Raw genomic sequence first — 21,179 nt, forward strand, 5'->3', positions numbered from 1 at the left:
CAGTGCATCGATAAGATTGACTGGGATTGTAGTCATGGTGTTTACTGATGCATTCATATGCTAAATTTATATGACTAAGTTTAAATGTAAGACCTCAAACTTGCACACATGGTATTTTCACGACCCACACTCTCATTCAGAACAAACAGATTCCGTCTGCTCAGGTCAAACTGATGACAAACCAGATAGCACTTCATGGACAAATACGACTAAACACATTCTCCACATAGGCCATAGAAGATACAAACATATCAAGTTGGGCCGGGGAGGACGTCACAGGGACGTGATCAAGAACACCCAAAAACATAATCTGATCTGGGAAAACATACACCACACAATCTGTACACTGACGAGATTACAGGGGAATGTGAGCAGGAGAGACGGAGAGACTGCCGCCTGCCTGAGAAGGTCAGTCTTGGACGTGGAACGCGGAAGTGGGAGGGAGCAAGGACGACCGATTCAACCTACATGACCCTTGACATAGAAAACCTCCTATAAAATGTGAGGCTGGGCTGAGATCAGCGCGACATTTTTTGATTGTGCTCGTCTGATTATAGTTTCTCGTCAGAATAAGAAAAAGCCGCCCAGATACTATTTCTTGAACTCCAGAAATCGAAGAAACTAAAATATCGCAACCCTAATCAGCTGTTGTTGAGTCTTTATTTGGCCCTTTTCTTCTTGAGTACAAAAAACGAACACGCATTGGAGTAAGTTTGGCTTTGAAGATTCATTTACTAAATGTTTCTCATTTTCTCGGTGGCTCAACTCCAACAGTGGATATAAACATACACTACATCTGTCAGCATAGTTTTGAAACCTGACATGACAAACTTAATTTCTTTAGCAACATATAAAAACTGGAATATGTAAAATGTTAAATAATCAGTTCAAATTTTAAACTGGAAAAAAAACACGGATTTTACCCCCCACTATTGTTTTTTCTTTGGCATTTATTTTCTGCACTGATTTCATTTGGCATAAACAAATGTTCAGCAAACTGGCAAGTAAAAGGCAACATTTAAAAATAAAACGGCAATAACCTTGAACGATTTCCCCAAACAACTTAATGTTGTGATGCATATTTCTAACGATAGAAAGTCGTTCTATACAAAGCAAATGAGAGTAAAACGTGTACAAACCTGCTTTGTGTAGCACAACACGAGGCTGGTTGCAAACTTCGCCCAGCAGTTGAAGATGTTGCTCGTTCTCTTCTTTTATTTCACCAAGTTCCTCTTTGTACTTGGGTGTCGTTCTTGCACACATTTTCAAATGATAATTCCCAAAAATCCGCACTTGGTCTTTGCTTGGCGATAACTCGTGTGCTTCTCTTTGTTCGACGAGATGAAAGAAAGATGGCATCGTTTTTCAAAGTCCCACTGAAAGGATTTCCTGTTCGTCACGAAAGCGGAAGAACAGGACACACCCCGCTGTGATATGATTGGCTGCTGGTTGTGTGGAGCACTGTCACCAACTCACCGACAGATGTCGCCATTTGCGATGCAAATCATTGTTATCTTCTAAACATAGAAAAAACGTAAGATTTAAACGTATGCACATGAACAAAAATTTTAGTTCCCAAATATGAACTTGAGAGATGTATTGAATTTGACTTTTGTTGCTGGTTTTGTTTTCACATCTGACACCATGTTGTTGGTTGGACAGTATTCCAAATGTATTTCTCTATTATTAACAGTTGACATGATAAAGTGAAACTTTATGTCAACATATTTGCCTTTTTACAGGGTTTTTCGCCAGCGACGTGGTTGCGAATTTTAAATTAAAATACATCACTGTTTTATTCTCTAAATGTTAGAGTTTTAAAAAATGGTTTCAGTGCTTATAACTTAACTAACTTAAATATTTCATTATTCGTTTCAGTATTCATTAAACTACAGTGATTCATTATTTATTTCAAGATTCATTTAACTGTTTTAGTAATAATTTAGTATTCAATGTTTAATCGTGACTGTATTTACTTTTTCAATATTTGTGTCACTATTTTGTTCAATCTTAATATTATGGACAATTATTTTGCAAGTAAGGTTTTTGTTATTTATTGTGGCCACCTGCTTTTGAAGGAAGTGTCTTTCGCTTCTTGTACTCGAGGATTCTTTGTGAAGCCAAAACAACACGACCTTGACTGATAAGTAGGCTCAATGCAGAAAAAGTATCTTTTTGTTTTAAGATTACACAGTTCCTGTCAAATAAATCTTCATCTTCCTGTGTGCGTCAGTATCTTCCCACGCACTTCTCCCACTGAGATCACTCTGCAGACTGACTCAAAAGAACATTTATTTTCCAGACTATCTCATTGATCTTCCCTTACTGCTGAAAATTCCATAGCAATCTGGGGTCAGACGTGGGATAGCTGAATATCCGCCGGTGAAATTCAGGGATGCTGGCAGGTGACCTCCAGGGTCCAATTCAGACAGCAGCAGCAACGAACAGCGTGATGCGGATCATCTCGTCCGTGGTGACAAATAAACGCTGACTCCAGTCGCCATCAAGTTGCCAACTCCTGACATACTAAAGCCATTGAGAGAAACTGAGACTATTTGCGTTTCTCTGTCTGGTTCTTTTTAGAGTTCAACTTCTAGTTCAGTTTTTCACCTCTTCACACAGCGTAATGGAGGCCAGTTGAGCAAGTGGAACAAGTGATTTTATTGATGATTGTGGAAGGAACCGATTTCATAAGCACCGTTTCTTCTCACACCTTTTCCATTAGGTACAATTAAAAAGACAACTGAAAAGCATAACGTTAACAAATGTTGTTCCAGGCAAAGGCAATTAATTTCATTTAAATGTTTGATGTAAACACAAAAAAAATCATCATCACTCAGACACAATGCACTGATCACATTGGCCTTGTGTCAATAAAAGAGCTTTGAAAATTCAATATATCATATTTTCTAAATCACATTTACATCTTACCACGAGGAGTCGGTTCCTTGAGTTTTTTTTTTTGTCTTTTTTTAAGCTTCAAGGATCGCTGCTATTCTCGTAGGGCTGGGCAATAAACCGAAAATTTACAGTGATCGAAATTTAATAAAATCATTTTGCCCATGTCGGTTAATTCGGTGTTTAAAAAAAAAAACACCATACGAGAGAACGTCTAAGAGGTGGACGCGATAGCCTAGCACAGTGTTTTTCAACCACTGTGCCGCGGCACACCAGTGTGCCGTGAGATATTGTCAGGTGTGCCGTGGGAAATTATTCATTTTGTGTACCTGTGCGGTCTAGCGTCTGCAGAGTAGTAAAATGTAGTACTCTTCCAAACCAGTAGGCGGCGGCAGCAGCAGCAGGTAGTGAATTGCCTTGTGCTTGGAGACAAGCGAGAAGTGGATAGCAGAATGAAAAAAGTGGATAACAGAACGACGGTGAAAGTAATGGATATGTTTTTGAAGAGAAAAAAATGCTGACTCTGAACTGGGACCCTGGACAAAACCCAGACATAGATGAAGGCCCTAGTATGAGTGGAGGTAAAAAAAAAAAAAAGCAAAGATGTCCTGCAAAGTTTCTGCCGTGAGGCAATACAGCGAAAGCTATCTTTCATCTGGATTTACTTTTACCGGAGATGCAACGACACGGACTCCGTTGTGCTTGGTATGTGGTGAAAAGCTCTCCAACGGCGCTCTGGTCCCAAGCACGCTTAAACGCCATCTCCAAACGAAACGCCCTTGACTTCAAAACAAAAATGTGGCGTATTTTGTTCGCCTGAGTGAACACACGGAGAAACAAGCAACTTTCATGAGAAAAACCGCAAAGGTAAGCGAGAGAGCCCTTAAAGCTAGCTACCACGTCGCTGAACTTGTGGCTAAATCAAAAAAAGTCTCACTCGTGGCAGAGGAATTAATACTTTTATTCCTGCCAATATATCAGCTCTGTGTTCATCCAAACAGGCACAGGTTTCACACTGAGAATGTGAAAGATTTTACGATATTTTATTCTTTGTTGATTTGATTCATATTCAAGACTTTTAATAGGTCATTTTTCAATGTTAAAAAACACTTTTGTTCACATTTTCAGCTGGTAGTGTGCCGCGGGATTTTTTCAATGAAAGAAATGTGCCTTGGCTCAAAAAAGGTTGAAAAACACTGGCCTAGCACATTGCTAAAGATGTAGCTCCTCGAGCTACAGTGGAGCGCACAAGATTTAAACGCCTCATAAAAGTAGTCGACAAGAGGTACGAAAATATTTGTTGCAAACCGTACTTCCCGATATGGACAACATCGGGACGGGAGCGGAGACATGTCAAGCGTTTTGCATCCACATCCGACTTGTGGTCGAGACGCGACATGGACCCCTGTTTGAGCCCGACTATGCATGACATTGACGACAAGTGGCAACTGCGCACCAGAGTACTCGAGACGGCGCATTTTCCTGATGAAGTACACTTGTTTATTTGGCATTGGCATTTTTTTTCATTTTATTTAGCATTTTGTTTACAGGCGACTAGCGCCTTTGCACATGGCATTACAGGATCTTGGCACAATCTATTTGCTGAGAAGATTTTGCGAGAAGTACCCTTTTTCTCCTGTTCTTTGTGACATTGTTCAAGTCATGCAAAGTAAGATATTTGGAAGGCTACTACACATGATTTTTGTACTTTTATTTTCCATTGAAAGTAATGTGTACCACTTGGTCAATAAAGAAAACAGTTATTATGTATTTCCTGCATTTATTTTGATTTTGGTCCACGGGCGGAAATTTATTGTGATTCATCGTTATCGAGGTAAAATTGCTCATTTTATTGCGATATTGATTTTAGGTCATATTGCCCAGCCCTATATTCTCTCCATCACAATTGTGTCTCTCAGCATTTCGTTTCGTGGCAAATTTTTTAGCACAAACGCTGCAACTGAATGGCTTATCTCCACTGTGTGTTTTTGTGTGGCTTGTTAACGTTGACTTGACAGAGAAGCATTTTCCACAAACTGAGCAGGAAAAAGGTTTTTCTCCACTGTGAGTTCTTGTGTGTCTTGTTAAATGTGACTTATGGGAGAAGATTTTACCACAAAATGAGCAAGAAAGAGGTTCTTCAGTGTGTGTTCTTGCATGCTCTGTTAATCGGAACTTTAGAGAAAAGCTTTTGCCACAAACTGAGCAGGAAAAAGGTTTTTCTCCAGTGTGTGTTCTTGTGTGGTTTGTTAAATGCGACTTTTGAGAGAAACTCTTGCCACAAACCGAGCAGGAAAAAGGTTTTTCTCCAGTGTGTGTTCTTGTGTGGTTTGTTAAATGCGACTTTTGAGAGAAACTCTTGCCACAAACCGAGCAGGAAAAAGGTTTTTCTCCACTGTGCATTCTTGTGTGGATTGTTAAATCAAACTTTCGAGAGGAGCATTTCCCACAAACTGAACAAGAAAAAGGTTTTTCACCACTGTGTGTTTTTCTGTGCCCTTTTAAAGACAGCTTTGAAGTGAATGAGTCAGTGTGACATGCCCTTTTACTTTTAGCTTGCCCATTATCATCATCATCATTGTCATAAGCATCTGATAATGTGTCCTCATTATGTACTTGTGATGGCCCCCAGTGGTCTTCATCAACTTCTTTTGTCACGTGACGACTTGAACTGCTGCTTGTAGGCTCCGCCCCTCTCTTGTCCTCACTCTCATCCTTGTTTTCATCGTCAGTCTTTATATGGACAACGTTCAGTGGTGACTTGTTGATCTCCTCCTCCTCCTCCTCCTCCTCCTCCTTTTTGATGTGAGTCCAATCTGGCTCCTCTTTCACAAAACGGAGATTGTTTTCAAAGACGTCTGCATGACACAAAAAGACAAACACACATTTGGTTTGGTCAAGTCAAATCTCAGGGGGCGACTTCGACTTATATTGTTTTTACCGTGCTACCTTGACTTGTGCCTGCCGCACACGGAGCAATGCGTGCGACCCCAACTTGGACCGGACCATAGGGGACATTTCACAAAATTACGTCCTACGATGTAAGCCTCCCGTTAGCCGCACAGCAGTGATAAACGAGCATTTAAAAAGGAAGCACGTTGCGGCTGATGCCCGATTTCATTCCTGACATGGTCACAGACGTTTCTGGAAGCGAGCTGAAGTTAGCACACACAGGCTATTGTGTGCGTCTGATGGAACACCTGTTGTGGGACCCGAACATATTGATGCAGACCACTGGGGGCCATCGCAACATAATGACATCGATAAAATAGGAATCGTTCAAGTGAAATATGTTTACAATTATTTCATTTTGCATTTAGAGATAGTCTCATCGTGGGTACTTTTTGCTTTCATGATAATCTGGATCCCTTAAAGAATTAAAGGGGCCCTGGAATCAGAGTGGCTATTTATTGCATGATTTACGTTTGTTTGTTTTTTTTTTACCCAAAATGACATTTATCCTGCTCCTACATTTCGACATTCCCGTTTTTCCTTTTTTTAAATAAAATTTCTGTTTCTAAATCAAATTTAAAACAAAATTATGTTTGAAGAGACAAAATCCCTACACATAAGCATTAAGCAACAACACTTTCACTCTGACTTTCATGTTGACATATTTGAATAATGACTGTTTATATTAAAGTTATCCAATACATATTCAAATTAGACTAAGATACACCATAATATTATAAGAGTTCCCTGAATTATTTTGTAACCGCAATGATGCTTAACAGCCAAAGGGTGTCAGTAATGAATAACAAAGTAACAACACCTCCCATTGTTCCGTCATCATTGTCATTTGCAAAAATTACCAGGAACTATGAGTTGCGGGGGAGATGCAAACCACCAGAGCCACAGGAACTTTATGACCAGGAACTAAATGTTCCTGGCCTTGTTGGTAGAATAGGGGGTTGTGACGTTCTCCCTTTTGAAGCCCATAGTAAGCCAAAGATGCAGATGCATTCCTTGCAGCATGCGCTTGTTCACTGATGAGATCCGTGCAACCTTGGATGGATGCATTTAATGTATTTTAAATGTTTGGATGGGGTGAAACTACGCACACGTGCATAAAACAGTGCTGGGCCACCCGAGGTTTATTGACCGAGGCAGTACAAAGTTAATAAATAAATAAGACCAATACGTAATTGATTTTTTAAAATAACTTAATATTTTGTGTTTTATCCACTAAAATTGATCAACCGCCATTGATGTTTTCGCCGCAGAGTGCACATTTTTTAGAGTCGGGCAGAATTCCTTCCGTAAGGACTTGCTTGAACAAGATATAAAACCCAGAAAATGTAAAATGTTAAACGAGCTCAAATTTTATACTGGGAAAAACATGGAGTTTACCCCCACTATTGGTTATTCTTTGACATTTATTTTCTGCACTGATTTCATTTGGCATAAACAAATGTTCAGCAAACCGACAAGTAAAAGGCAACATTTAAAAATAAAATGGCAATAACAGTGAACGATTTCCCCAAACAACTTAATGTTGTGATGCATATTTCTAACGATAGAAAGTCGATCTATACAAAGCAAATGAGAGTAAGACGTGTACAAACCTGCTTCGAGTGGCACAACACGAAGCTGCTTCCTAACTTCGCCCAGCAGTTGAAGATGATGCTCGTTCTCTTCTTTTATTCCACAAAGTTCCTCTTCGTACTTGGGTGTCGTTTTTGCACACATTTTCAAATGATAATTCCAAAAACTCCACACTTGATCTCTGCTTGGCGATGAGTCATGTGCCTCTTTTTGTTAGCGGCTAGCTAGCTAACAAGCTAAGCTAACTACGCCGAAAAGCATCAACGCGCGAAGATGAGGTTATCGGGACACAAAGACTTAATGAATTATGTCGTAGTCCTTTAGAGTAGCACTGGACATCCTATGAGAAAATTACAGTCAGTTCCACACGAAATCAGAAGAATTTAGCGGTGGCTGTTTTTGTTCCGGTGTGGAGGAGTCGGTGGATCTGGTCGAGGTCCTTCGGAAGCTGCGCGCTAGGTAATGACGTCATGCCTTAAGCACGTATTTTTCAAATATATTTCTTTGACTCTGTGTTTGTTTTACCCCTGGCTGTTCTATTTTAATATATATTTTATATAATATTTTAATTGGGTCGATATTTTTTTTTTGCAAAATAACTAAATTAACGCCACATTGGCCAGTCAGCTCATACGTCACTTCTGCCTATGCCCCGAGAAGCCGCTGCTGCTACAGCAGTGGGACGTTTCCGTTTCTCCTACCGAATTTGCAACAATCCTGTGGTTCACTCGGGCTGCAAGATTGTATGAATATAATTTCTGCATATACTAGCAGTGCCTCTCAATTATTTCACGCCCGCCCCTACCAAGAGGAAAAAGATTCGCTCCCCCCACCACCAATTTTTTTCTGTCTTTGTATAGTGATGTTAGATTGTCAATAAAATATCCCTTAACGAAGCTAAATTCCTAAGAAATATGATTTTGAGAACTATTATTGTGAGGATCTCGAAACTCAGTACTCTGTTCTGCAAATATTGATGAGATGATAAATATTTACTCATACGGTTTATGTAAAAAACTTTATTAACATCAGCAAACCAAACACAGTTATTAATACGTACATAATATAGAAAATACAAAAAGAAGAGCCAGGGGGATTTTAAACAAAAATTCTTTGTAAATAACATAAAGCAACAGCTTTAGTATGTTTACGATACGTTTTTTTAAAAATAATTTTATGGTGACTATACGTTTTTTTAATGGTTACTGTAACAATATTATTGTTAGTTATGTTATGTTGCTTAGGGGCCGATTACAGTGACGGACGAGAGAAGGAGGAAGTGACGTTTTCCCTATGTCAACAGACTGAAGTAACGTACTGTACTGCAAAAGTTAAGAAGTTAATAAAAGTGAAGTAAGGAAGTCAATGCTTTAATCGTCCACTCTGTATGAGAAAAAGGACAGAGTGAAACATGGTGGCAGCGCGTGAGTCATAACTGGCGACGGGAAGAGAGTGTTGAAAGGATCGCTAGCTTGTTAGCACGGAAGCTAACTACGGACAGTCGCTGCGATGGAAGGACTGCGACCGCCGCCGATTCTGGCTTTGGATTCAAACAATTTGACGAAGACGTGGAAAGCGTGGAAAGAGGAATTCACATTGTATGTGGACCTGACAATGCCGGACTCGGAGGAATCCACGAAATGCAAGCTGTTTCATTACCTCATAGGCGAAGAAGGTAGAGAACTGTTGAACACGTTGTTGATGGATGATGTGTCGGCAAGAACTACCGTGAGGGAGATGATGAGAAAATTCGACGAACATTGTAACCCTAAGTTAAACGAGACTGTGAAGAGATACAGATTCTTCATGAGAGATCAGACACCGGGCGAAAATGTGGACAAGTACGTTACTGAATTGAGAGTTTTGGCCAGCACCTGCAATTTTGAGCAGCTGAGAGACTCATTGATAAAAGATAGAATCGTGTGTGGCACAAACGACAATGCGCTGAGGGAAAGACTGCTGAGAGAAGACAATCTGACAATAGAAAAACGCATGAAGATTTGTCGAGCAACAGAGTTGTCACGAGAAAACTGCAAAACACTGCAAGGGCAGTCAGAGGAGGAAGTGCATCTACTCAAACAAGAAAAAGCAAGCAGAGGTGATGTTTGCTGTAAGTTTTGTGGCAAGAAGCATGAGTGGAATAAAAAGAAGTGCCCTGCTTTTGGAAAAAAGTGTAAAAAATGTGGGAAGGATAATCATTTTGCTGCTATGTGTAAGACAAAAAATGCACATGGTAAAAATGATAGAGCTGTGAATGCAATTCAAGAGCAAGATAAAAAAGAATATGAAGATATTATGATGATAACCCACATCGTTGAGACAAAAGAGAACGTGAACCAAATTGGAGACAGACATACTCCAGAAAAACAACTCTTTGCTGGTATGCTAATTGACACTACACAAGTTAAATTTCAAATAGACTGTGGAGCGAGCTGTAATGTCATTCCTGTGCATCACTGAAGTGAAATATGGTTTATTAATGTTGTTTTACCTCATAAATGCTGCATAATAACCATTTTATACCTATATATACGCGTTAGTAGATGTCTGTGTCTATGTGTTATGAGAATGGGAATAATTGGAGGGAATTCGCACAGGGCCTAAGCACCAGGAATGTCTGACTCATGCGGAAAGGTACAGCCGATAAAGAAAAAAGGGAGTATCGAAAAGGGAGTAAGGATTGGCAAAGGCCAAGGTTGTGCGAAGGGCCATGCAAACCATCAAAGCGCACTCGAACGGGAGGGGATGGGGTGCGATATTGGCTATAAGAATGTGACGGAGGCAAAACGTAAGTGGAGTCGGCTGAGGGTTCTACGCGCGGACGCCCAGCATCGTATTTTTTGCTCGCATTACTGAGGACGCCGGGGCTCTCCGTCCTTCCAGCACACGGTAATGAGATCTATGTATTGCATGTAATCTATGAGCTGAAATACAATTGTTGCTTGCTTGCTTGTACACTTTATACTGTGGGTTAAATAAAATGTGCCGCTTGTTTAACGCAGTGAAGTGTTTGCTGTCCATGTAAGTCGCCGACGATCCGCGATCCTGAAGTTAATAAGTCATAGCAATTGATCATGAGTTGTGACTATTATATTATTTGATACTGTAACTGATTATAAGCAGTGTCTACTCAAGGGCTCACGCTTGTCTGATTGGATATAACAGACAACTTAACCCATTGTAGCCTGGCGATTGGGTATCAGTCTCGCTACTAGTCACTCTTATTGATGCTGTAATTGATCATAAGCAGTATCAGAATTGTTTCAAAACAGGATTACAGAGTTACATGCGGGACAAAATTTACTTGTCAGGAACTGTCCTTACTTGAGGCCGAGGCCAGACCTACAGACCAGCATGACGGTCACCGGCTGAATGGGGACACCTCAGGTGAGATTGGCCGTGCCGTGCATCAGATATTTCTGGCCCTGTTGGGGCCGATGTGGCTGTGTCTTTCAGGTGAGGAAGGGGGAGACAGGCCTGGTCTATGTGGCCAGGGCGAGACGTGAATGGAGTGAGACTTCCGGCAGTGACCCATCCAATAATGTCGTCATTCCGCAGCTGTTCCAGTTGGCCGTCCATAGGGCGTGTCCTTCCGGTTACGGACATCATGTGAAACAGTCCATCAATGAAAAAATGCTAATCAGTCTCAGGAGAACACATTTTTTTTTACATCATTTTGCACGACATCAGAAAAGGAAAATGTGGGATTGGATTAAGGAGCGTTACTAAAAATTGTTGTACTTGCAGGTTCAGGTGGCCAAGAGGGCTAAAAATGATAAAATAAAAAAAATTAAAAAAAAGGGGTGGGGCAGCTAATGCATGCAGCTCCCTTTGCACCTGCGCCTTCCGCTTCTGCTGCTCCTAGGCAAGGTTCGGGTGACGTGGCACCACAGCAGACTGGCTGTCCGTACCCGGCCGGTCAACGAGGTCGGGATTGCGGTAACAGAGGTAGGGGTGGTTATAAACGGGGGTTGTGAGTGGGGTGTGCTCTTGCTGCGGGGTCACTGGGTGATGAACTATCCATACCGAGCCACTTTCTGGAATGTGCCATCCTCTGGTCCTGTGCCATTCCTGTCGCCCAGAGCTCAACCAGCGCAGGGGGCGCCACCGTTACCCACTCCCAACGCACTCTTGACACCAACCCGCTGGTACCCCATTCCATGACAGGGGGCCGCGGCGCATATGTGGTGCTCTCCTCCATTCCACTGGCTGAACTGAAACATCTGAGGGCAGCTCTGAAACCTGGTTCTCCATCCTCCCGCGGTGGGTATGCCCTGTTCCTGATCCAACCTCCACCCATTCACCAATTGACCCAGTACATTGTACACTGTACATATGATCGCACACATGATTTGGTTTCTCAAAATGCATTCATCCAAATTTAGTCAGGAGTTCATCTTGCATTAGGATTATATATGTGTTATGTCTACCGGCGTTGCCTCGCATGCGTGCCTTGTCCCTGAGCAGCAGAAATGGTATGAATTGTTTACTTTCGCTGAGCCACAAATCACATTGACTATTGATGCGCGTCTTCATACTAAAGATCTAGGCCCCATGGTAAAGCGGTGTGTCGAGGCGGTTGGCTGGGTTCAGACGTCTATTACGAATGTTGAATACTCTGCGTCACTAACAGGGTATCATACTTCAGCACCCACTACAAATTCTTCGGTTTTGGGAACGTGACTAAATTTCAAAATTTCACGAAGCGGGTCACTCGGGAGAGGTAGTTCTGTGTGCGTCTCTGCCGGAGGGGTTGTGGACACGGGGCCCGACTGATTTTGGGCTCTGCTCCACAGCTCCCTCAATTGTTTTACTGTCTCTACACCCTCGCCCAGTTGACAGAATCAGAGTTGGCACAGCCTGGAGGTGGAGGGAGGCATTCGGGAGACAATAGGAGGTGAAGACTGCAGCGGTCTTGGAGCTGTCTACATCTTGGAGAGCACCTATTCTTCCCGTAAAAAATGGTTTAATTTGGTATCTGCGTAATTCTAGGTTTGGGATTTTTATTTATCATAAATGGTTACTATTTCATTTGGTTTGCTTTAAAGATTTGCCAAAAAACTGTAAAAATTGGAGCGTTAGCTCAGGGCTTAATTTATAATCTCGAGACAGTTAGATATTTGAACTCAGTGAACTAAATTTTCTTTAATTCATGTTGGGGGGCTCGCCTTACAGCGAGGAGGAGGTGGACCCAAAAGGCGAGGAGGCCAAGAGGTGGGTAACGTGAAGGGAATTTATTAAATGAAACAAACAACGTGGCAGGGTGCTAGGTATCAAGGGCAACCAAAACGTGACTAACAGAAAAGGAGGACGAGGAACAGAAGCCGGGGCAAAACACTGAGGGACGTAACGGGAACGGGAACGAGGACGTGAACAAGAGCATGAGCTTGACAGGAACAAACGTGGTCGTGGAAGTCCGGAAAGTGTGGCAATGACCCGACGCTCAGTAGTTGGTCTGGGAAGCTTAAATAGTCCGAGTAATCAGGGGAGCAGATGGGAATCAGGTGCGTGATGGTTGACAGGGAACAGGTGCGTGGCTGGTGAGGATGAGACGGCTGAGAGGGAAACGCCCCTACACAGCTGACAAAACAATAACAGAAAAGCACATGGCACGAAGGAGGGAAGAAAATAACAACAAACACACTGACATGCCCGACACGGGTCATGACAGTACCCCCCCCTCAAGGGACGGATTCCAGACGTCCCAAATAAAGCCAAAAGAAAAAAAACAACAACCCAAAGAACAAAGTCCAAAAACGAGGGTGGGCGGAAGGGGTCGGGAGGTGGGACCACCACCCGTGTTCGGGATCGGTCTGGCGGGTGTCCGGGAGGCCAGACCAGCAAGTCCTTTCGCGGCCCTTCAGGAGGGCGTGCGGGCGGCCAGACCAGCACGTCCCATTGTGGCCATTCAGGCGGACGTCCGGGGCGACCCGAACGCCAAAAGGAGTCCGCCGACGGGGCTGAGACGAGAGGCGGCGGCGCAACGCTGGGTGCAGCAGAGGACGGGGCTTGGGCCGGCGTTGAGGTGGGCGCAACCGAGGCAGTAACTTGGAGCGACGGTAGGACGTTGGACACCGCCGCCGAGACGGAGACGAGACACGGTGGATCGCCGGACGCCGCCGGAGCAGGGACGAGACGCGGCGGTGGGTCGTTGACCGCCGTCGAGGCAGGCACTTGGGGCGGCGGCTGGTTGTCGAACCCCGCCGAGACAGGAACGTGGAGCGGCGGCTGGTTGTCGAACCCCGCCGAGACAGGAACGTGGAGCGGCGGCTGGTCGTTGAGCACCGCCGAGACAGGAACGTGGAGCGGCAGCTGGTCGTCGGACGCCGCCGAGACGGGGACGAGACGCGGTGGATCGCCGGACGCCGCCGGAGCAGGGACGAGACGCGGCGGTAGGTCGTCGAGCGCCGTCGAGGCAGGTACTTGGAGCGGCGGCTGGTCGTCGAACCCCGCCCAGACAGGAACGTGGAGCGGCGGCTGGTCGTCGAACCCCGCCGAGACAGGAACGTGGAGCGGCGGCTGGTCGTCGAGCCCCGCCGAGACAGGAACGTGGAGCGGCGACTGGTCGTCGAGCCCCGCCGAGACAGGAACGTGGAGCGGCGACTGGTCGTCGAGCCCCGCCGAGACAGGAACGTGGAGCGGCGGTTGGTCGTCGTCCACCGCCGAGGCAGGAACCGGGAGCAGTGGCGGATCATCGGACGTCGCCGAGACAGAGGCGGGAGGCGGCGACGGTTCATCAGACGTCGCCGAGGCAGAGACGAAGGGCGGCGGCGCGTCGTCGACGACCGCCGAGACAGAGGCGGGAAACGACGGCGGTCCTTTGGATGCCGTCGCGAACGTGACTTGGGACGGCAGGGAATTGTTAACCGCCGTCGAGGCAGGAACTTGCGACGGGTGCAGGACGAGCGCCGTCGGATCAAAGACCTGAGGCGGCTGCGGGACGTGCTCTGCCAGAACAAGGACTTGGGACGGGCGCAGGACGTGCTCCGCCGGGACATGAGCTTGAGGCGGACGCAGGACGTGCTACGCCGGGACGTGAACTTGGGACGGATGCAGGGAGTGCTACGCCGGGACGTGAACTTGGGACGGATGCAGGGAGTGCTCCGCCTGAACGTGGACTTGACCTTGAGACGGACGCAGGACGTGCTCCGCCGGGACGTGAACTTGGGATGGATGCAGGGAGTGCTCCGCCTGAACGTGGACTTGACCTTGAGACGGACGCAGGACGTGCTCCGCCGGGACGTGAACTTGGGACGGATGCAGGGAGTGCTCCGCCTGAACGTGGACTTGACCTTGAGACGGACGCAGGACGTGCTCCGCCGGGACGTGAACTTGGGACGGATGCAGGGTGTGCTCCGCCTGAACGTGGACTTGACCTTGAGACGGACGCAGGACGTGCTCCGCCGGGACGTGAACTTGGGACGGATGCAGGGAGTGCTCCGCCTGAACGTGGACTTGACCTTGAGACGGACGCAGGACGTGCTACGCCGGGACATGAGCTTGAGGCGGACGCAGGACGTGCTCCGCCGGGACGTGAACTTGGGACGGACGGAGGGAGTGCTCCGCCTGAACATGGACTTGAGGCGGGCGCAGGACGTGCTCCGCCGGGACATGAGCTTGAGGCGGACGCAGGACGTGCTCCGCCGGGACGTGAACTTGGAACGGACGCACAGCGTGCTCCGCTGGATCGGGAACTGGGAGCGGATGCAAGACGTGCTCCGCCGGAACGTGGACCTGGGGCGCTGGCAAGGCGCCGGAACGGGGCTCAGCAGCTGGCGAGGAGCCGGGACGGGACTCAGCAGCTGGCGAGGAGCCGGGACGGGAATCAGCAGCTGGCGAGGAGCCGGGACGGGACTCAGCAGCTGGCGAGGAGCCGGGACGGGACTCAGCAGCTGGCGAGGAGCCGGGACGGGGCTCAGCAGCAGGCGAGGAGCCGGGACGGGGCTCAGCAGCTGGCGAGGAGCCGGGACGGGGCTTAGCAGCTGGCGAGGAGCCGGGACGGGGCTTCGCAGCTAGGGAGGTGCCGGGACGGGGCTCAGCAGCTGACGGTGAGCCGGAGTGGGACTCTGGAGGTTGCAGCTGGTGAGGGACCGGCACTGGAAGCTGCAGCCGACGAGGGAGCGGCGTGGGTTGCTGCAGCTGACGTGGAAGCGGCGTGGGTTGCTGCAGCTGACGTGGAAGCGGCGTGGATTGCTGCAGCTGACGTGGAAGCGTCGTGGATTGCTGCAGCTGACGTGGAGGCACCGTGGGTTGCTGCAGCTGACGTGGAGGCGGCATGGTCTGCGCAGCTGGCGTGGAGGCGGCATGGGTTGCTGCAGCTGGCGTGGAGGCGATGTGGGTTGCTGCAGCTGGCGTGGAGGCGGCGTGGGTTGCTGCAGCTGACGTGGAGGCGACGTGGGTTGCTGCAGCTGACGTGGAGGCGACATGGGTTGCTGCAGCTGACGTGGAGGCGACATGGGTTGCTGCAGCTGACGTGGAGGCGACATGGGTTGCTGCAGCTGATGTGGAGGCGACATGGGTTTCTGCAGCTGACGTGGAGGCGACATGGGTTGCTGCAGCTGACGTGGAGGCGACTGCGGGCCGGGCGCAGCATTCGGACCGGGCGCAGCCGAGACGGGGGACCTGATCCCCATCAGCCTTCTTCATGTCGACCAGCTGGGCTTGAAGTGAGGAGACCTGCTTCTCCGCGTTCCTCTTGCCCTCTTCTGCCTCAGCCAGCATCTTCCGCAGAGCGTTCCGCTCGTCCTCCTGCTGCCGCAAGCGAGTGGAGAGGCTCAGCTTTTGGCGAGTCTCCTCTTGGAGCATCTCCTGTGCATCCTGCAGCTGCGACTCCACTGAAGACAGGTCTTGGCTGACTTTGATGTTTCTGCCCTCGGCTTCAGTCAGCAGACTGTTGACATTGTCCAGCTCCGACTGCATCTTGGCCAACTTGTCAGCCATCTCCCGCCTCTGCTGTTCGCTCTCTCCAAACTTGACCTGCAGCTCTTGCTGTGCTGCAGTTGAGTCTAAAGTGTCCTCCAACTCAGTCTTGAGAGCTTCCAGCTCCTCTCCAAGGTCTCTGCGCGCCTCATCTGCCTTGTTGCGCGCCTGTCTCTCCGATTCCAGATCCTCCTGCAGCTCCGAGATCTGAGCTTCCAGTTCCTGGTTCCTCTTCTGGGCGAGGTTCTCCTCCTCCCTCTTTGCCAGTACAGCCAGCATCTCCTCCTCCTTCTGGGCCAAGTGAGCTTCCATTTTAGCAAAGTGGGCCTGAAGTTCAGAAATCTGGTCACTGATTGAGTCCGGGTGCGCTGGGCGTCTGAAAGACGGTAGATATACTCGAGATCGTCCTTTTGATCCGAGTCGATGATCAGATGGGGTGGAATGACGGGTAAACCGTCGATGACGTAATCTGGAGACGAGGGGAGTGTAGCAGACGTGGCGCTGAGCTGATCGGCAGGTTGAGGGAGGTTGTCCGTGTGGCGGTGTCCATGACGCCGCCGCGAGCCCCTCGCTGGGTCCTTCTTTCTAGGTCGGGTCATTCTGTCGGGGGGCTCGCCTTACGGCGAGGAGGAGGTGGACCCAAAAGGCGAGGAGGCCGAGAGGTGGGTAACGTGAAGGGAATTTATTAAATGAAACAAACAAGGACAAACAACGTGGCAGGGTGCTAGGTATCAAGGGCAACCAAAACGTGACTAACAGAAAAGGAGGACGAGGAACAGAAGCCGGGGCAAAACGCTGAGGGACGTAACGGGAACGGGAACGGGAACGAGGACGTGAACAAGAGCATGAGCTTGACAGGAACAAACGTGGTCGTGGAAGTCCGGAAAGTGTGGCAATGACCCGACGCTGAGTAGTTGGTCTGGGAAGCTTAAATAGTCCGAGTAATCAGGGGAGCAGATGGGAATCAGGTGCGTGATGGTTGACAGGGAACAGGTGCGTGGCTGGTGAGGACGAGATGGCTGAGAGGGAAACGCCCCTACACAGCTGACAAAACAATAACAGAAAAGCACATGGCACGAAGGAGGGAAGAAAATAACAACAAACACACTGACATGCCCGACACGGGTCATGACAATTCAGGAATAATTTGCCCATCTTGCAAAGCCAAATTCTAACATTGTGCCATATTAGCTGGATATCATTAGGACATTATTGCGAACCAACACTTCTGGATTGTGGTGATTATCGGCACAACGAAATGTATACGTTGTAAAATTGTTTCTGGGGGCAATGCCTGTGAGGATGCCACGAAAGCTTTTACAACAGTCTGGGAATTGAAATAGATATAGATATAAAATTTGGTGGGTCTACGTTAATTACAATATCTTATTCAAGTGCCTGATACAAGCTTCACAAACAAGTTTAAAAAGGTGATTGAGTGCAATTAATGGTTACCAGACGAACAAGTGTGTCTGCACATAGACGAGAATGCAAGTCAGTAAATAAAGACACACAAGCTTGCAGCATCACGTTACCTGCGTGACTTCTTAAGATAGAAGACAGAACATTACATGGTACCAGGTCGCGGGTCAAGAAAAGGACTGACGCGAGATGGACTCCGTAAGGCCACCAGAAGCGCTAAAAATGAAGGGAAATCTGGACGCGAGTTGGCGGGCTTTCAAGCAACAATTCCTGCTCTACCTTGCCGACGTGGGAGTCGGAAACAGAGCGGACGAAAGAAAAATAGCCCTTTTGCGAACCAATGCCGGAGGCCATCGAGGTATTCAATGAACCCGAAGATAAAGACAAGTTTGAAAAGGTCCTGTGGATTTAATTAATAATAATAATAATAATAATATTCCCTTTATTAGTCCCACAATGGGGAAATTCGAGATTCGAACCCAGGCCTCCTGGGGAGACTGGGTCCTGAACGCGGCGCCTTGTAGATACACTTGCAAAGACATTTTCAAGTCGGACCTTTCAAGAGAAGCTATATCGTCCAACACTCACTCAGTGGTGCGTAAGTGTGTTTCTGGATATTATTTGTCCAGCCGTGGTGTCATAAATGATGGTATTTTGATGTGGATTCATTCAAGTAGGACTTCACTGAAGGCACCTTAAATTACTTCCATACCCTGGAAGGTCACTGACCTGGCGAGAGAATTGCCCCCACCATAAACAATGCTCAGGCCTATTTTCTCTCAGGGCAGTATCTGGTTACATCGGAACTTCAGAACCAAGACTGGTCACTTCTGTGAGCTCCAGTCCCTTCATAGTTTCATAAAGAGAATTACTTCCCATATCTATATAAGGCCATTTAAAAATACACAACTTTTTTTTTTATTTATTTCAATGTATATTTAAGCTTGCTTATGTAATAATACAATATTTATTCAATTGTTTTAGTATGTAAAATTATCAACAATTTGAACCTTTTTATTTCACACTTGAATATTTCTGAACATATTTGTTCTTTTGAAAATGTGTGCAATTTAAATTATTCCATCCATCCAGCCATTTTCTGCCGCTCATCCAGGGTCGGGTTATTGAATTATTTTTGTAGTATTTTTTATAATTCAATATTTATTTCAAGATCAGGACTCTTCTCAATTAGTTCATTATTTATAAAATGTTTCTATATTTGTTAATTGAATTAAGGCTGTAGGTGGTTTCCAATTTTACATTTTAATATTTTCCTATTTCACTATATAAATAATCCAATGTATAAAAAATATAATACAGCATGAAAAAAAATATTTGGTATATTTGACAAAATGATCGTTTTTTCCAAAGTGAGATTCTGCTTAGCAACAAACCCCAAACACTTGATAGAGCTCAACCCATTAAGTGTATTTTGCAGAAATTTATTCAGAAAGCATAATATTAAATGTGAGGGGATATTTGAAGAGTTTGAGTTATGTTCAATGGACCATTCATATACGAGCCAGCCTAACACAGCGAGAAAACCAGCGCTGACTCCAGTCGCCATCAAGTTGCCAACTCCTGACATTCCAAAACCTTTGAGAGAAACTGAGACTATTTGCGTTTCTCTGTCTGGTTCTTTTTATAGTTCAACTTCGAGTTCTGTTTTTCACCTTTTCACACAGCGTAATGAAGGCCAGTTGAGGAAGTGGAACAAGTGATTTTATTGATGATTGTGGAAGGCAGCAATTTCATAAGCACAGTTTCTTCTCACACCTTTTCCATTAGGTACGATTAAAAAGACAACTGAAAAGCATAACGTTAACAAATGTTATTCCAGGCAAAGGCAATTAATTTTATTGACATGTTTGATGTAAACACAAAAAAAAATCATCACCACTCAGACACAATGGTTATTCTGGCGCTGATCCCATTGGCTTAATGTCGATAAAAGAGCTTTGCAAAATTAAATTTTTCATATTTTATTCAAAATCACATTTACATCTTACCACAAAGAGTCAGTTGCTTCAGTTTTTTGTTGTCTTTTTTTTAAGCTTCAAGGATCGCTGCAATTCTCACCAGCACAATCGTGTCTCTCAGCAAGACGTTGAGTGAAGAATTTTTTAGCACAAACGCTGCAACTAAATGGCATGTCTCCACTGTGTGTTCTTGTGTGGCTTTGTGAACTTGACTTTACAGAGAAGCTTTTGCCACAAACTGAGCAGGAAAAAGGTTTTTCTGCACTGTGTGTTCTTGTGTGGGTTGTTAAATTTGACTTTACAGAGAAGCTTTTGCCACAAACTGAGCAGGAAAAAGGTTTTTCTCCAGTGTGTAATCGTGTATGTGTTTTTAAATTCCACTTAAAAGAAAAGCTTTTGCCACAAACTGAGCAGGAAAAGGGTTTTTCTCCACCGTGCGTTCTTGTGTGGCTTCGTAAATGCCACTTTAGAGAGAAACTCCTGGCACAAACTGAGCAGGAAAAAGGTTTTTCTCCACTGTGCGTTCTTGTGTGGCTTCGTAAATGCGACTTTAGAGAGAAACTCCTGCCACAAACTGAGCAAGAAAAAGGTTTTTCTCCAGTGTGTGTTCTTGTGTGGCAAGTTAAATTTGACTTTACAGAGAAGCGTCTACCACAAACTGAGCAGGAAAAAGGTTTTTCTCCACTGTGTGTTTTTGTGTGTTTTGTTAAACTTGACTTTTGAGAGAAGCATTTTCCACAAACTGAGCAAGAAAAAGATTTTTCTCCACTGTGTGTTATTGTGTGTTCTGTTAAACTTGACTTTTGAGAGAAGCATTTTCCACAAACTGAGCAAGAAAAAGGTTTTTCTCCACTGTGTGTTCTTGTGTGTTTTGTTAAATTTCCCTTTTCAGAGAATCCTTTGCCACAAACTGAGCATGAAAAAGGCTTCTCTCCACTGTGTGTTCTTGCGTGCCTTACTAAATGAGACTTTTGAGAGAAGCTTTTGTCACAAACTGAGCATGAGAAAGGCTTCTCTCCACTGTGTGTTCTTGCGTGCCTTACTAAATGAGACTTTTGAGAGAAGCTTTTGCCACAAACTGAGCAAGAAAAAGGTTTTTCTCCACTGTGCATTCTTGTGTGGATTGTTAAATCAAACTTTTGATAGAAGCTTTTGCCACAAACCGAGCAGGAAAAAGGTTTTTCACCACTGTGTGTTTTTCTGTGCCCTTTTAAAGACAGCTTTGAAGAGAATGAGTCAGTGTGACATGCCCTTTCACCTTTGGCTTGCCCATCATCATCGTCATGAGCATCATCATCGTCATGAGCGTCTGATAATGTGTCCTCATTATGTACTTGTGATGGTCCCCAGTGGTCTTCATCACCTTCTGTTGTCACGTAATGACTTGAACTGCTGCTTGTAGGCTCCGCCCCTCTC

General features: G+C 45.8%; 2 protein-coding genes across 2 annotated transcripts; both read right to left on the bottom strand.

The window, feature by feature from the left end:
* Nucleotides 1-2,704: 2,704 nt before the first annotated feature.
* LOC148342266 (uncharacterized) lies at nt 2,705-7,874 on the bottom strand. The gene is made up of 2 exons (XM_088287819.1): nt 7,464-7,874; nt 2,705-5,756 (listed from the first exon to the last, which is right to left on the bottom strand). Exons 1-2 carry the CDS (start codon nt 7,585-7,587, stop codon nt 4,765-4,767), a joined length of 1,116 nt encoding a protein of 371 aa, XP_088143945.1. The 5' UTR covers nt 7,588-7,874; the 3' UTR covers nt 2,705-4,764.
* An 11,752-nt stretch (nt 7,875-19,626) lies between these two features.
* On the bottom strand, nt 19,627-20,942 carry LOC148342267 (uncharacterized). Its single transcript, XM_088287821.1, has one exon. The coding sequence runs from the start codon at nt 20,873-20,875 to the stop codon at nt 19,841-19,843; it is 1,035 nt and encodes a 344-aa protein (XP_088143947.1). The 5' UTR covers nt 20,876-20,942; the 3' UTR covers nt 19,627-19,840.
* Between the last annotated feature and the right edge of the window lie 237 nt (nt 20,943-21,179).

Source organism: Idiotropiscis lumnitzeri, chromosome 2, assembly GCF_059441095.1.
Source record: "Idiotropiscis lumnitzeri isolate Australia: NSW breed Sydney's pygmy pipehorse chromosome 2, RoL_Ilum_1.0, whole genome shotgun sequence".
In the NCBI taxonomy this organism is placed as follows: domain Eukaryota; kingdom Metazoa; phylum Chordata; class Actinopteri; order Syngnathiformes; family Syngnathidae; genus Idiotropiscis; species Idiotropiscis lumnitzeri.